Below are 17,402 nucleotides of genomic sequence, written 5' to 3'. Positions count from 1 at the left end.
AATATGTGTCTTAACAGAGTTTTTGCTTCTATTCAGAGCACAGATTAGTGATCTTCACATTGATTCATTCTCCCTCATTCATATTTTTCTGGTGTAAGATTTCCATGGCTTGAAGCCACAGAAATATGAGTAGTATATACCACAAAGATGTCAAAGGAAGTAGTTCTATTAAAAAATCTAATTGGTTCTGACTTAATTTCATTTTGCTGAACTTAAGCCATAAAAGAATGTGCAAAGCTCTCAGCCTGGCTCAGAGGAAGGTTATAACTGTAATGCTGGGCATGGGACAGCTCATCTGTCTGTCAGGTGGTCCTTCAAGCTTTATATTTGGAAAGAATACAGATGGATATTCAACTTCTTAACACTTAATCTTTACAACAGTCTATTATTGACCACATCTGATCAAAGCTTTGCAAGAACTACCAGGAACGGGATTGCAATTAGATACTTTCAAGCTTTTCTGATCTCATCTGGAGAAATCGTACCAAATGGAGCGCTAGTTCTCGAGTTCCAATATACTTCTCATGCTCTGAGCCTTTCATTGCATTAGAAGATTGAAAACACAAAAGATTCATGGTCACCAGCCACAAAATAGGCCATGGAATATTACTGTAGAATTATTCCTGCAATTTGTCCCTAACTTCTGGCTGAACTGTAGGGATTTTTTATAATTATTTATTTAAATTTATTTTATTTTAAAAAATTATTTTTATTAAATAAACCATTCAAACTAGACTGTCTGCTTGAGGATTTGAAACAATTTGAGTAGATTTCTTGGCCCCAACTATATCTGAAATCAACAATTAGATTTCTGAAGGTTCTGCAAGACCAACATCTTGAACAGAAAAGCTGAGGGTTTAATTACTCATTCACATATGTGCATCTGCTAGAAAATGTGTGCAAAAATTAGTGGCTAGCATGGTTAATCAACATTGACTGTAATATGGTACTTCTATACTATGGGCTTTCAGTGTAGTAGAATTCTTTGTAGAATAAGAGATATTTGAAAATGACATTTGAATGGAGAGCAAAGATAAATAAACCTTGGCTGTTTTTCCAGAGATCATAGATTTGATTCTTTGCATGGAGGGAGCTTTACAGTGATGACTTTGGAACAGAGGAAAGTTTTTGTTGAAATTCTGAAAGGAAGTGTGCCAAAAGTTCACAATGAGGATGTTCAGACACGGTTTCTGTGCCAGTAATTTGCTGGGTTGTGTTAGGAAGATGTGCTCTGTGAAACAGAAGATTGGATGAACTGTGGCAAAGCGATAAAAAAAGCACAAGGGTTGCTGTTTTTCTGAACTTCGAGAATCATAATTTAAAAAGTAGAAATAATAAAGCAACTCCTAACTCGACAACAACTGGCAATCTGATATCATAAATCAAAGGTAATTTAGCTAAAATATCTCATTTTTACCAATTTTCCAAAAATTATACACCTCACCCCTGAAAAAAGACACTGAGCATTGGGATATTTGGTGAGGAACACAGATGCATACTCAGTGTGATTGACTGAGTTTGAAAAAAGTTGCAAAACTAGGATTTGAAAGACCTTTTAAACTTACTTGGGGGCAACTAATGTAAAGAGGCTTAAAAACTCTAAGCATCCACTATCACCCCATCAAAACTTGTATTTTTTCATTTACATGTGAATATATGACTAGCTTCAGAGTTCAAGATTTTAATAATGAATATATCCTTAACATTTTATTTTTTGTTTTCTGGGGTTTTTTTAGAGCCATGATGTTTTAAGAGCAGGGTAGAGGATTTCTCATCTGTATGTGGGGAACAGAAATATATTCAGGCTGGCTACATCTGCCAACACACTGACTGTCAAAATATTGTGTAGAATATGGCTAGGAGATCAAACATAAAGTGTTTCTACATACAAAAGTTCAGAAAGCATGACTCAGTCCACTTCTCCTCCAAAGCAGGATGCTAGCATAAAATCATGAAACAATGAATAAACACATGTGAAGTTTGCCTTGTGGTTTTTGAGGATTTACTTAGGTTTTTGAGGATTTACTTAGGTTTTTGAGGATTTACTTAGGTTTTGGTTTTCAGTTTGTCCTAACTTCTCAGGGAGGCCCTAGTGATGGTTGACTACTTGGTTTTCTCCATCACAAGTTCAGTCGGTCCTGAAATCACCCGAGTGCGGTCTTAAAGAAATGAAAATGTAACCAGAGTTGTCACTGGGGCGTTTGGAGGCACTGAGCATGTTAGATGCACAGTTAAATCAGACCCATGATATCCCCTTTTTCTTTCTATTTCAGTTCATTGTCATTTGCCCTTTATCTTCTTCCCTAGCAACCCTCAATACACACCAAAACAGAAACTGTACACAGTGTGCAGCCAGGTTTAAAGACATATTGCAGTTATATTTGCTCATCATTTCATCCAAATCTTTCCAGGCACCCCAGAACTCATATTGCTGTGCAAAGGTGGCCAGTGTGAGTAGTCTCACTGCTTTTTCTTTGACATCCCGTACAAAGCATTAGGAACCGGAGAGCTGCTTTTTACTCACTGGGATATTTTTTGTTTCATTTCAGCTGTATGATGGGCCTGATGTACAATCCAACCTGATAGGTGCTTTCTGTGGACAGTCTCTTCCACTGCCAGGGAACACTACAGGGACCAGCCTTCATGTGGTGTTTTTTTCTGACAGACTGAACACTAGAAGTGGGTTCCAGATGCTGTGGCATGTTAATGGTAAGTTAACCAGGCTTCCTCTGGGAAAGTATGTTTCATCCTTCCCTGTACGTGTAACAGGAGTCCCAACTCATGCCACCCTATGTCAACTAGGTAGAAATCACCCATTACAGCACTAAAAACATTGCATTTCCTCGTAATTCCTCAAATACTTTCCCAGTGGATGTTTCTGCATACACACACCTTTGAAGATTATCTGATCAGAGACAAAGAGCTGTTAGTGAAATACGCTTTCTTTTGCAGGAGCAGGCACAGGGATGAGGGGCATCTGCAGAATTTCTGTACCAAAGAGGAGATAAATGCTATTACAGGGGAATTGAATGACTTGGGCTTTCTAATGGGAAACACTCAGCCCTCAGTTTGCCCCATTCCTATAGACTTGTGTTTTCAGTGCAGACTTGTCTCTAGTTTTCTTTAGTGCTGCTTGTTTTGTTGGGTAGCACGTTCACTTCCAGCTGCCCCGCACCCCCCTTCTCTGCATGAAATATCACTGGCCAGGATGTGCTTTGGGAGGTTTTTCTCTTGTTCTTGCATGTCACGAAGACTGTCACAGGCCTCATTAAATAGGCAAGCATGCACGCCAATTATAAACAAATCTGTTAATGACTGTACAACTGCAAACTATGTTTGCAGTTTCTTCATAAGCGAGGCTACAAATGCAACTTTTTCACTCTGCTTATTTAACAGCAATGTTGGACTGTAACAAGATTAAATTGTGTGCCATTGTACATCCCATCAAAGAGGACCCAACCTCGAAAATAATTAAATCGCCACAGTTGCCCTGCCTGTCTAATCAGTTCACACCATTCAGCTTTGACAGCATTGTAAAGCAGCTGAAATCGGCTGCGGAGGCCCCACTGTGGGTTGCTGAGGTGTACAGCATGCTATACATTATTTGAATAGGAGCTCCTCTGCACTACCACAGCCTGCTGGCGTTTGCGGGCTCCCAAAGGGCTCTCGTCGACTAGACAGTGGTGTTTTGCATTCAGCGGAGGTCAAGGAGCATTTCTGGGCAAAGGAGGGACACATGTGGGAGGAGTGAGTTGTGTGGCAGGAGGCAGCAGGAGAAGTGCTGCAGCACAAAGGTACGTTCTTGTGCTTCAAGGTGATGTCATTCTGGGACTGCACAAAAGAAGAAAAAGTGGAGGCTTTTATGCCAAGCCAGATGACATCAGCTCCATACAGTAGCCATGGTGCTGGGTTAACTTGCTTTTCTAAAGCTCTCAAAGCTTTCCAGAATCTGCCTGTGTGGTAAGAACCGTTGCACTTTCTCTCCACACCCCCCTCCAAACATTTCCTGGACTCTCCAGCCCTCTCCCGCACCCCTGCACTCCTCTTCTGCACTGACACGTTCACGTCTCTGTCAGACAGCACTGCTTCTCTGTTTGTTCCTGGACACTAAACTGCAGCCCAACACTGCGCAGGGCCCAGACTGCTAATGTGGGGCTGTGTCTAAGCAGCAGAGCAGGATCTGTGGGTTCAGATAGGGCTGGCTCCTAGGGAATGTCATTGCTGGCTCCAAACGTCACAGCTGCGACTCCTGTCAGCCTGTAATATGAGTGCAAGCTCCTCCAGACCTGACCGCAGTTGTCTTTTTGTTCATTGGAGGCGCTTCCTTTTTTTCTCGATTGGTGTCATGCACAAACATGGGTATTCCTCTTACCCTTGGTGGCTACATTGTCTGGGCATATACTGTTGCTGTAGACTGGATAAAATTAGATACGTTCCTGTGGTTGGGGATCTGTATTTCCTTCTGCCTTCTGAAAATCTTTCAAATGCACCAAAAAAGCTCATTGGAGAAAGCCTCCTTGTCTAGGGCAACTCATCAGGAGATGCAGCCTTTGAGCTGAGTATGTCAGAGTGAGGCATTCAGGTCCCCTCTTCCCTGAGGACAAACCCCCAAGAGAATCTAAACCTGGATCTGGTAACATCTCACCTGACAAGAAAATTACAAGGCTATATGTAATGCTAAGAGAAGAGCTTTTACTTCTGCTCAAGTGACAAATGTGTGCTCTAGAGTTCAAGCTGCTATGAACTATTTCTCAGGCTGTCCATGTGCTCCTTAACCGGCAGTTGTGAAGTATCTATTAGATATACATCAAGGACATTCACATGGTTTGGTGATAAAAGAGAGCAGCACTTATATTTGCTACAATGTGCCTGGTACAGTTCACTTCAGACACTCCTTCCAGCAGCTTTGCTCTCAGTTATGAGGTGACCACAGAAAGCCAAAAGCTTACCTCATTGATAACTAACATGAGGAGCCTCTGCTGACACACAGGACACAAATTTGAAGTGGTTTGATTTGAAACATTTGCATCTGATCTTTCCAGTTGCTGAGTCACTGCTTTTCAGTTCCTGAGTTGCTGATCTTGGTTGCTGAAGGAAACCCAGTCTTTAGGCTTTCCCAAACACAGAATTAGTAACTGTTCTTAGGAGAATGCCGTTTAAGCTTAAAAGTGTCCTATATAATTTTAACTTGTATGGAAAGCTGTAGTGCAAGGAATTAAAATTAAAAGTGGCTATGGTTCTGAAATAACAATGTTCATCTAAGGGGCTTCCATTGATGAGGCAGGATTTAGAACTGATTTGGCTAAATTGCTAATGCTTTCTTCTGCAGCCAAGCCTCAAGAGGATTATTCACCAGAGGGAAGCTTGGATCTGCTCATTCCACTTCTGCTCCTTATGAGGAAGCTTAATATAGGCAAATATGTTTTGGGGCATATATTAGCCCTTTGAGAAAGAACAAAGTCTTGGTCTGGATATTGCAAAGACGACATGCCAACAGAAGTGCTTTCCTTACAAAACAATAAATGAGGAGGCCAAAAGGGCAAAGGTCTCACATTGCAAAATTACACCGGTGACAACTGTCTCTATCTGAGAAGACACATATTTCCTAGACCCATCACTTACCTTATTAAGCAATGTGCATCTAAGATATGACTGCTTTATATATACATCTGCATTTCATTGGAAGCTTACTCATTTGGCTGCTTGATGGTTAGTAAGGCTTATAAATTCAGTTGGCTTTTCTCAGCATAGTTGAAATTTGCGCCCACTAGCCTGTTTTCTGTGACACAGTAATTGCAGCTTGAAAAAAGAAGCAAAGCACACTGCTGAGAAAAGAATTATGTAGCCCCGAAGTAGTGAATTGCTCTTTTCCTTCACCATCATCTTCTTTTTGTTGGATTTCCCTAAGAAATGATTGATGGACAGGTTGTGGAGAAAGCCACTTGGTACATGAGGAGTTTTCATTAGTCAGGGTCTGTATTTTCAGAAGATGAAAATTATTAAAAGGCATACAATTACTAAAGATTGGGGTTTTCAGCATATGTGTCAGGTAAAATGTGAAATGATTTGTTAGTTCTTCAGGGAAGTGTGACAGAAACAGAGATAAGATTAGGATGCAGAAGCCATTCACTACAGACATTTGCCAGGTTTGCTGGAGAAAATATTGCATGGCAGGTCACTGAGGGAGCTGAGGCCCAGATTTTCTACAGCAGAATCATAGCGCTGTTGTTGATTTCTTGTGCAGCATTTGACAAATTGCCATCTGTTCAGTTTTCAGAAATGACTATTCCTCTTCAGTGTCTTCCTGTCGCATTAAGTCTAAGGTTGCACAGGGTCTGATCTTTTGAAGTCCTGAGCAGTTGTTTTGAGTTGTGGGTGCTACCATGTTCAGAGATGGTTTTTTGTATTGCAGTCTGGCTATTAAAAACACAGACATGTTATCTATGAGAGCCAAGGATGAAATCGTTCCTGTTTCTTCAGCAAGCTGGATACCTCACCAGCCCCCAAACTAATATATAAGAATAAGGGCCAAAATTTTCTTAAAATGCTTGTTGTTGAACAGTTCGATCAATGTCTGAGAGCTACAAAATGGCTTTTTTTAACACTGAACACTGGCAGCTGATAAGGGAACTGTGGCTATTCAGTATCTTGAGGATTCAGCTCCTGTTTAAATGCCTAAATTTTCCTTTATGTCTCTGGATCCCAGCAGTCTCTCTTTATTTAGTATCCATTTTACTAATCTCAGATTGGAACATGTTGAAAAAAATACCAGAATTGAGGGACCTGATAAAACAATAATAATCAAAGCTACAGAAGTGATTAACAAATCAAAGAAGAAAAAAAAGTTTCTCACTTGAATTTTTACTCTCTTGCATAAACCCTCATCACAAAAATTATCCCACTTGCTCCATGGGTAATATTCTATGAACTAAACCTACTCAAGAGAGCAAAAGCTTTCAGAATCAAATCCAAGTTATACTTCATGCATGTATTAGTGTAGTACAGGCAAATGCTCATACCACATGCTCGTTGCAGCAGTAGTCAGTTAATGCTTACTGAAATATTTCACCACAAGCACAACAAATGGAACAACTCTGAATCCTTTCATTTGTCTGACTCTTATTTTACAGGAACAGTGCCAGTTCACTTTAAACTTTATGGAAGGGAATTTTCTAGCGGGTGGCTAAAACATATCCATGAATAAATCTGAAAACCTTGCAAATAATAGAGGTTTCCACAGATTACTACTTCTCTATTCAGCTATAATTATTTATGAGAATAGGGATTCTTCTTTGGTTAATGAACACCATCTGCTAACCAGACAGGCAGTAATATGGAAAGATCTGTAATTCATCCCTTGCACAATCCTCAATGACTACTTAGATTTTAGCCAGGGGAAAGCGAAGACACCAAATACATGTTTCCTGAGCTTTCTATTTGTTGTCTGATTTCCTAGCAACTCACACCAGGTTAGGTAGTTGTTTTAAGCATCTTTCTAGGGAATTTCAGGACCTTTATAATACTAAAAGAGTATCTCCCCTCCTTTTTTTTTTTCAGTTTAACTGCAGGGCTGAAGTTTCCAAAATGACTGGAAGTAAGTCTGCACAAACTGAGCATATGTTCTACGCAGTTCAGCTGCAAGAAACTTTTCCACAGTGCAGCTGTCTATTTGTCATTCCACATACAACAAGACTGTGTATTTCTGTGCTGAGAAAAACTTTTAAAGGTGTTTCACTAGGAACAGAATGGTTTCAGACTATTCATTTAATGGTGATGCCAAAGATGGAAGAAGATTAATTAGCTGAGATGATTACATCATCATTTAAACTTTTCCTATTTCAATATCTTAATAAAATAGGCAGGATACTTTTGTATGGAAACTACATTCTAGATTAAATCAAAATCTATTTCTTAGCTTGCCCAGAAAATAAGAAAAGGAAACAGTACATACTAATGCATGCTTCAAAGAAATAGGACTGGCATTTCTCCTGAAGTTTTTATTTTAAATGCAAAATCCTTACATATATTTATATATGTATGTAAATAAATATGTATCTACATCTACATCTTCAGCCTGAACACCATTCATATGAATGTAATTTGTTCAATATATTTTCTGATTATTTTAAGTATTTGCCAACGCAGGTTTCAAAGCCTAGTATAAGCCTGTTGAGGTAGGGAACAGGTCTTCATAGGTAACGCACAAATAATGTTAAAAAATTGCAGTTATGCTTCTGCTCTGATATGGAGATTTCTGGTGACATAAGCAGGTCTGTCAAAATAGTTCAGATGTGAAGGTGACATTATTTGCAAAGATCAGTGAGTCCCTTTTTCAGCTGTTAGTCAGTGTATACTTAGGCATAACCTCAAACAATTTCCGAGCTGTTTGCAAACAATTAATAAATGATTGGCAACATGAGTTCAGCACATTCATTACAAGAACTGAATCAGAGAGATCTAAACTTTACCTTCATTTTACTGGAGCGCTTAAGAAAAAAATCACTTCTCTGTTTACAAAAATACTTTTCTGGGAACATTTGTAGTTGGAAGAAAAGAAATGGCACATTAACAACAGTTTGATGTCCTTATTCATGTGCTTCACATACTCATCCAGAGAATATCAATTGAGCTCAGAGAAAATATAAACCACACTGGAGTGGGAGCGTGGGTACTCTGAATTCTATCTGCAAGGGCTGTGTAGAAAGAACGGTCTGTGCCTCAAAGCACAGCACAGCAGCTTTCTGCTCAGCTGAACCATTTTGGGTTTAAATAAAAAACACATCTTTGTGTCTATCAGGAAACTCTTAGTAGGAGAAGCTGAGTCATAGCTGCCTGTTTAGTTTTAAAATGTTCCCAGCTTTCTTCAGGCTGAGATAAATAGCAATTGGCTTTGTTCTCGCCTGCTGAAACTCCCCTGCCTCCCCGTTCCCACCCCTTCAGAAGCCGAGCCATCAAGTCTGGTTGTTGGGAAATCTTTCTGTTTCCCAAGATGGCGACAGCTTTCCCTCTGTGTCACCCTGCTGCTGAGGGCAAAGAGAGTAAGTCACCCTGCAAATGCAGCTGTAAGGCTCCCCCCGCTGACACCTTTATTTCTTCTCCAGTTGTAAAAACACAACAACCTGGTTTCTTTTGAGGAAAATTGGGCCATCTTCTGCTGGCACTGGGAAAAAAAATCGTGGGTTACACTGAAGCTTTCTTCCTCTATCCCTCTGCTGAAATGTACATGGATATCAAAGTTTGAGTGCCTTAACATTTACCCGCCGGCGCGGGCAGGCCTTGGGGAAGTGCATGCACTACCTTCTTCTGTTTCCAGAGGGTCTGAAGGCAGGATTGGTTTCAAATATACTTAAAAGCTTCTTTTACCCCTTGTTTGAGACACGTGATAGCTTGGGAGTGTAGCTTTGTGGCTGCAGGGCAAACTGTGTCAGGGTCATGGAGCGTCCTGTGCAGCAACGTGAGGAAAAAGGGAGAAGAACTAAACCCGTGCCAATTCACCTGTGAGATCCACCCCAGCTAGAGAAAGGTTTTCCAGGGTTATAGCTAACTGTTGTTCAATTGTGGGATTTCTTGTGTTTAAAAGGTGATTTTCCAGTGAGTACTGGGTGATGAACTGATAGAGATCTGTGTTACATTGCTGGCACTGCTGGAGTTTTCCTCACATCTGCATTTAGATGGCTCTTTTTTAGCTTAAAATAGCTTCTTGTTGCTTTGCTCCCTTTCAGACCTGCTGCTCTTTCCTCTCACAGATTTGTATTTTGCAGTCCTAAAAGTCCTAGAGCCAACTGTGGCAAAGCCAAACTCAAGATTTCAGTGAGGAGCTGAAAGACCCCATGGTAGGGATGATGGCAAATGCTTTCGGGGCTTAGCAGCCATCCTTCAATAACCACAAGTTTGTCACAGAAGGTATTGAGGAATGTATTTGCATTTAGTTGAAGATCTTGATTTACAGCTTCCTGAAGAAAAAAAAAAGCATTAAGCAGAGCAATGGCCAGAGATACTTTGTTCAAATTGCAAATTATGCTTAGATTTAACAGAGATTAGGCGAGTTTTACACTTCTGTGTGGATTAGTTGAGCAGGTCAGACGAGTAGTTAATTTGTTTTATGTTATAAAATATCTCCTATAACTAAAAGTTCTGATACAGATGCTATTTATCACTTCTGAGATACCACAGTATTTGCCTCTGGGAATATAGAGCTCATGGTTTGTTAGACTGTTTTATGAAATATATTTGGGCTTGTTTGCTGTGTGGCAGAACCTTCCCTCTGGAGATGGAGCCAAAGAGATTGATGGAGTGCGGGCTTTACTTACAAAGCTCGAGTGACCTCGTAAAAGCTGTGTAAGCAAAAGATTACCTAGTGCCTAAGTGAAACACCTGGGGGCTTGTAACAGAAAGGGGAAAAAATGCTGCTGGAAGGCAGTGACGCACATGTAAAATCAGATCAAACACACAATTCCCTTGCTTTCTGCATGTGACACATGCACAGCCACCCTACTGGCTTCTCCAAAGGTGAGGTTTCACCACAAATGTAGCTAATCTAAATCTGCCCTGACCCTGGGCAGATTTAGATTCTCACCCTGCTGACACCTGCACCCTGGGACTGGGTCAGGGAGAGCGTCTTCCCAGGGACTCAACAAAAGGAGGAGAGTGCAGCAGTTGCCACATCTCCATAAAGCAATGATGAAACTGCAGTCTCAGGTGTTCAGCTGCTTTGTGCTGTCAAATCAGGGCCTGCATTTGATCCATTGTTTTGCACATTTTTTTTTTTAAAATCTAGCTCATAATATGCAAAAACTTAATCATCCAAGGAGCTGGGGAGTGAGGTTAGGACAATCATTCTTATCTGAAAAGAAAATATGTAACTTTTCAGATGACATGTCTTACAAGTGCACAGTTATAATTCAATAAAAAAGAACATTACACCCACCAAACGTCAGAAAGCCAGTCTATCCACTGTGACTTGGCAGCTTGTATTCATACTCAGTGAGCTGAGGGAAATTGTATTGTCTTTAATTTTATGATTTCTAAACCAGTGGGAAACAGCATTTTTACAACAATAGGAAGCCCTCTCCATGATAACTTAGCCTGTATATTAGTTGAAGTCAGTAACAGCTGAGGATGGATCTGATGTAGCTTCCTAGAACCGATCTAAGTTAGAGGCCAATACAAAAGGTGTGACTTTTTTTGCTCTGTGTCTCAGTTTCTTCAGCTATCAACGCAGATGCTGAGGTATGGTGAGAAACATGCCAAAACAGGAGGTGAGGCGTTCACTGCACGGGCAATGCCAGCAGGTCCAGCCTGCTGTTCCTGAGTTTCCTTTTCCTGCTAGACCTCGGTGCCCTGTGATAGAGCCGACCCTCAAGCCCAGTATACACATTTGTGCAGGAAATGAGTGCTAACGCCTGTCCTCATTGCAGAGCTGTTGGTGAGATTTTCCAGAGCCCCTCGCTGATGGGCTGCTTTGCTGTGTTGTCAGGTTGTGGAGGAGAACTCTCTGGCCCTTCTGGTTCATTTCACAGCCCTGGCTACCCCAACAGATACCCAAACAATAGGGAATGCATCTGGTACATTCACACAGCACCTGGTAGCAGCATTCAACTCACCATTCAGGAATTCGACATTCAATATCACCCAAACTGCAACTACGATGTTTTGGAGGTAAGAGCATTAGATTTACTCCTCAATAATACGCAAGTTACGTGCTTTTCTGTCTGGAGTAGATAATCCCAAGAACTTCAGGAGCAGAACAACCAATTCTACTGCAGTTTCCCATTTCTGCTCTGATTACAGTTACATTCCACAGATGTCACAGAAGCCACAATGCTCTTAATATTTTTTGCTTTTAGGCCTTTGGTGTCTGTATACCCTAACCAATAATGATGCTAGGCACTGTACATTTCCTAACAAGAGACAAAACTGCTTCGAAAAACTCAGTCTTAAGAAGTCCACCTTTTACACTTTACTAAGTGTAGGGTGCTGTACCATGGAGAAGAAATTTGTTGATGTAAGGAAGATAATGGATCACTAGGGAGATAACTAAGGTGAGACCTTGTGTTGGAAATTCCAAGGAAGTGGGGAGGTTTATAACCCTGAGCACTGAAAACTACAGAGAATCTTTGTACCCAGAAAAAAGCATAAAAGAAGAAGCAGTGTCCTGGTCATCTTAGGGTGGTAGAACAAGGAGAAAAGGGACCTCGCTAAGGATTTACTGACCTTTAAGAGACACTTGAGACTGGATGATCCTGTTATATGTGACAACTTTGTGCTCATGTTAGGAAGCAGCCAGGTGACCAATCCCCGCTAACAGATTTGAACAGACTTCCAGTGCAGGAAGAAGGGACAGGAAATAATTTTAGAAGTACAGCCTTTCTTCTCCTCTTCTTCTGGGTAATGGTGTGATTTGTGACCAGCATACAGCTAGACAGCTTTCTGTCCAGCACCTACACACACTCACTGCTGCCTGGTCTCAGCTTTGTAGGTATGATTTCTCCAGCCTATGATCCTTAGTGCACACTCATCAGCAAGATTCCTGGAAGACTTAACCCACATCCCAAAGCAAGTCCTGAATATACAGTTGCCAGATAGATTGCTAAGCATTTGTATGAGTAGAAGAGATGTATAACTTAACTGCAGCTTTCTGCCTCTGAAACAGGCTTCCCTAGATTAGCAATGAAGTGGAAGTCTTGACCAAATGAACACTGTGCTTTGAGCATCCTATTGACTTTGGGACTTCTGTAGGATCTGGGTGTAAGGAAGTTGTTCCATGAATTCTCCATCAGTAGCATTGGCAAGTATGACTGTACGTCACATTGCTGACATCACTGCCTGTGAGCAGGTGACCTGTGTTGGCTGGTTTGGGTATTCATGAAGTCTGTTGTGTTGCAGCTTCGTTGTTGTTTGTGCCTAAAATGACTAGATTGAAGCTAACCTGCCTGTGAGCTGTGGTTAGGCCTCTGTTGCCCAGAGGAATCCATTAAACATTGAAAAGTGTTAGAAAAAAAAGGGGTTCCTGGTTTGCCTTTGACACAGCATGTTTCAGTGATCGCTAAGGTTCCAAACATCTTTCACATTATCTTCCCAAGAGTATGAAGTCTGCTTTTGCTGATAGTTGTTCTCCTGATTTCACTTTTTCCTTGTTTCTGAATAGTGAATTCTACAGCTTCCTGTTTTCTTTCAAGCCAAATAACTTTCCAGTTTCAATAGGAAGTCAAATTCATTACTAAAGTAGCTCTGTACCCTGCTGCCCCTCCCTGTCCCATTAACTCTCTCTGCTCTCTGAAATAAGAAGCTGTCTTTAGAACATTGCAGTAAATTGTGTTCTTTTCTGTTGCTTTTCCAGAATGTATAACTTTATAATAAAAATTCCCTGGTAATCACAAAACTTGCTCACCTGGATGCCTTTAGATATTGCTTAGAAACACCATCACCCCTTTGACCTAGCAGAGAATAGTAGGAAAATTCTAAGAGATCTTTCCCATCACAGCACCTTTGCTGCTAACTTAATTTTTATACCATAGTTTCTCGAATACTTCTCTCTTGCACATTTTCCTAATAACAAAGCATATTTGTTCTTGTAAAATGCAGCAACTGTCTCCCTTCCTTTGACTTCCTTTGTCTTCCTTTGACAATGCCTCCTAAACAAGCTGTCCCTTCCATGTCAGTATCCCAGTACTGCCATATGTTTCACCAAGACTCTGTAATAATAGTTACATAAAAATTTTGTGTGTGAAATACTCAAGTTCTCCCTGTGGCTTCTGTATGCTCAAGTGTTTGACACGTTTTCCCTTAATCCTCCTCCTTCTTATTTCTGTTATGATGCTGTGGCACTTAGTCTTTCTCTCTTCCCCATCAGATTCCATTCCTTTTACAAACATCCAGAAGCAAATTTTAAGTTTTTCTTAAAGATGTTTTCTAGAAATGTTTCACGGAAATTGAAGCCATCATTTTGGGCACAATGAAAGAGTTAAAAGTATGCTTGAAGTAGCTTCTATTGAAAATACATACATAGAGAAATATGACCATGCCTGCTTTGTTAAATTACAACATCATTTCTTTAACACAGACCAGATTTTTGTAAACATTAAATATATTCTGCCATAGCAAGATGTAGCTCTGCTCTGAAAAGGAAGGAGCCCTGTCAATCTATTGCGCTTTCAAGTCTTCATTAGATGCTCTGGTCTTCTCATTTAAATACAAAGAAACATCAAGTATTACCATAATTCTTAATTCTCTGTCAAAGCCAGTCTCTCTCTTTGCTAGCAGTTATATCTGGACAGGGATCAGTTTTATTCCCAGAAAATCTGTGTCATGAGGGTGACCGACCACATAAAAACAGCCTTCTGTTGCTCATAACTCTGGAATGCTGACTGTTAACAATAAATGGAGCTAACGGGGCAGAAGCAAATGATAAGAACAGATTAAAACCATGGGCTTTATGGCAGTGTCCTGCATCCCCGCTATGCCATCCAACATCATTTTATCTCTGGATCAGGTGTTCTGGTCACACTAAATGTTTTTATTTTTATTTTTATCTTTTTACAGCTCAGACATCCTGTGTGTGACTCTATGAACCACACCCTGGAATTCATTCTTTCCATCCATTCTCTTTTCCCTCTTCTTTTTTTTTTGTCATGGAAACACTCTAACTTGTTTTTGTTCCAGCCCTTGTGAAAGCATCTGATTAATTGAACTGGCATAAAGGAGAAAAGAAAATACACTCCTAACTGTAAAGATTATGCCTTTGCCTGTGCTTTTTAGTTTGAAACTGTGCAGAAAGCTGTTGCCAAACAGTTAACAATGCAAAGGAGACCCACAAACCTCAGATTTCCATTAATATTTCTTCCCCATCCTTAATTCTCTTCCAACAGGCCAACTATAAGTATTTGGCTTGGGCCAAGTAAATTTCTGAGGTAATACTAGAGAAATTAGCAGGGTTTATGTCAGAAATGGGTTTGGTCCCCTTGCCCATGTTGTGCAGATGGCCCCAGGGAGCAGCACAGATGATGTGAGAGGCTGGTCCGTGATACTTATTAGATGCATATTAGAAACTCCTGCTGTTTCCTCTGCCACATACCTTCTCTGGGCTGGTTTAGATGATTAAGAGCATGTGTTCCTGCTGGATCTCATGCTGTGGCTCTGACTCAGAGAGTATACCACATTTTACATTTTAAAATTCACATTTTGAACAGACTTCTGACAAATGCAGCTGTCATTGGGCCTCAAAGCAGCCAAGCAGTAAGAATTTGCTGAAGACACTGAGCTTCCAGCGGACAAATATGCTTCTTCCCCAGACTGTGACTACTTCATTACTGATTCTTAATCTGAGCTGTGATTTCATCCATTCTGACTTCTCTCGAATGCCTTGAGACAATTGATTGGACAGAGGAACTATTATCCATTCAAGTCATGCAGCCTCCCTGCAGAATGCAAAAAAGTGCTGTCTCAGTCAAAATTGAAATGTTTAAGCTATTAAGCCTGTGTAATCAGCCACTAAAACAAAATACAGTCTTCTGGACATCTAACAGACTATGATGTTTATAAAAAAATTAATTCCTTGTTTCTTCTGGGGATATAAGCTTCAGCTTCTGAGGTTTCACATTACCCTGGAGACAATGTTTTTTCCAGTTAAAAAAGTTCTTTCCCTTATGCCTCTAACAACAGAGCAGTGTCAGGCACTGTGAGCAGTTAGTACATGATCAATCAAATTATGAAGCAATGCACTACACTTAGCCCTGGAGGTGGTGGGGCTAGCTCAGCTATTTGTAAGCCTTGCTCAGATACGCTGGCGCAGGCTGCTCAGAGCAGCTGTGGCTGTCCCCTTCCTGGCAGTGCTCAAGGCCAGGCTGGATGGGGCTTGGAGCAACCTGGTCTAGTGGAAAGTGTCCCTGCCCATGGCAGGGGGGTTGGAGCTAGATGGTCTTTAGAACGCCTTCCAAACCAAACCATTCTGTGATTCAATGATTTAGCTTGAACAGAACCCAAACTTCTTCTGAGGTTAAAAAGTACCCAGCAGAGCTTATTAAAATACTGAGTTTCCCCTCATCAGAGGCAAAAGGGCCATATAGAAGTTTTATTCTAATAATACTGCCACTTTCTGAGAGAGATTCATGGATTGCTTTTTTTTGACCTTCTTGATGTTAACCAGACTAACAAAATATTGGAAAAGACTTGAGATGCTACTGGTGGGAAAATCCTAATGGGATTTGTTGCCTTGTCTTCCTGCTCCCTGGTTTTGTTGTTACAACTTGCCGTTCTCTAGCTTAGCTTTAGGATTTATACATAATACTGATACAATGAGAATCTATCTATTGGTAGTTCAGTTGTTGAAAGGCAATAGCACACTCTTTATTTAGCATATCTCTTCAATAGTTTTCACATTTGAGGATACTGTCAGGCTGACTTTTGTAGCTGCTCTCCTACCACAGACATACCAGTGGACGGTGAGAGACCCTTAATATAAGGTGGCATTTCATTAGCATGCAAGAAGCCAAGAAAATTCAATCGCATGTCTGGTTTTGAAAATTACACTAAACGTGCATTTTCTTCAGCTTTGAGACGGAAGACTAAGGAAGGTGAGCCAGTTGCACCAGTTATAAATGGGCTCAAACTAAAATCCCACATCCCTTTTGGAAAACAAGAAACAGGATTAACAACGCTTCAGCACTTCCATCTAATACACTTGAATTGGTTTAAAAATGCATTATAAAGTACACAACACTGCTGCTGATGTTTAAGAGAGTGGTGGTTTTCTGGTTTATAACTGCCTGAGGCACACTCTTCTGAGTAGGGAATAATTATTCTGGAAAGTCAAAACCTGCCTTCTGTGGGAAATTTGTATGATATACATCCTTGTTTCTGAAAAGTATTATTAAAACGTAGTTCACTTGACCAAAATCCCATAGTTTGGATGTTGATTATGCCATTTAAGTCAATAAAATTGCCATGTTTTTTGTTTTATCAGAAAGAGTGATGAAATCTAGCCCCAATTTAAAATTAAGTCTTAACTGTGCCTTTAAACATAAAGGTACAAAATATCAGCACAAGTTGCTGTAAGGAGATATAGTTTCTTTGCACAAGCACACACACACAAAATGTTTTTATATCCCTACAGAGACAAGGTGCTAACTCTGGAGGGATGGCGGAAAAATTATGTGACAAAGTCCCCAAAGAAGAAAATTCTTATTTAATGCAAGGCTGTTTTGAAATCACCTAGAATTTCATACTTGCACCAGATCGTTCAGACACCATGTAAACCCGAAGAGAAAATAACTTTATTAGCTACTTTACATTTCAAAATGTGGAATCACTGTTAATACAGTTATTTTTTTTCTCCTAGCTAAACATTTCTCATGTATTCTGTACAGCAGATGGTCTCTGAAAAATGTTGACAGTGTTTCTTCCAT

General features: G+C 40.4%; 1 protein-coding gene across 2 annotated transcripts in view; it reads left to right on the top strand.

Moving 5' to 3' along the window:
* CUBN (cubilin) overlaps positions 1-17,402 on the top strand; it is a 148,813-nt gene that overhangs the window by 54,838 nt on the left and 76,573 nt on the right. For both annotated transcript variants that reach the window (XM_086466409.1, XM_086466410.1), the window contains 2 exons: positions 2,550-2,709; positions 11,477-11,658. In XM_086466409.1, coding sequence (XP_086322535.1) covers positions 2,550-2,709; positions 11,477-11,658 — 342 coding nt within the window. The remainder of the gene's footprint in view (positions 1-2,549; positions 2,710-11,476; positions 11,659-17,402) is intronic.

This window comes from Leptosomus discolor, chromosome 6 (genome assembly GCF_034619465.1).
Source record: "Leptosomus discolor isolate bLepDis1 chromosome 6, bLepDis1.hap2, whole genome shotgun sequence".
Taxonomy (NCBI): Eukaryota; Metazoa; Chordata; class Aves; order Leptosomiformes; family Leptosomidae; genus Leptosomus; species Leptosomus discolor.
Note: the sequence above shows the minus strand (reverse complement) of the source record. Positions and strands in the feature narration are given on the sequence as shown.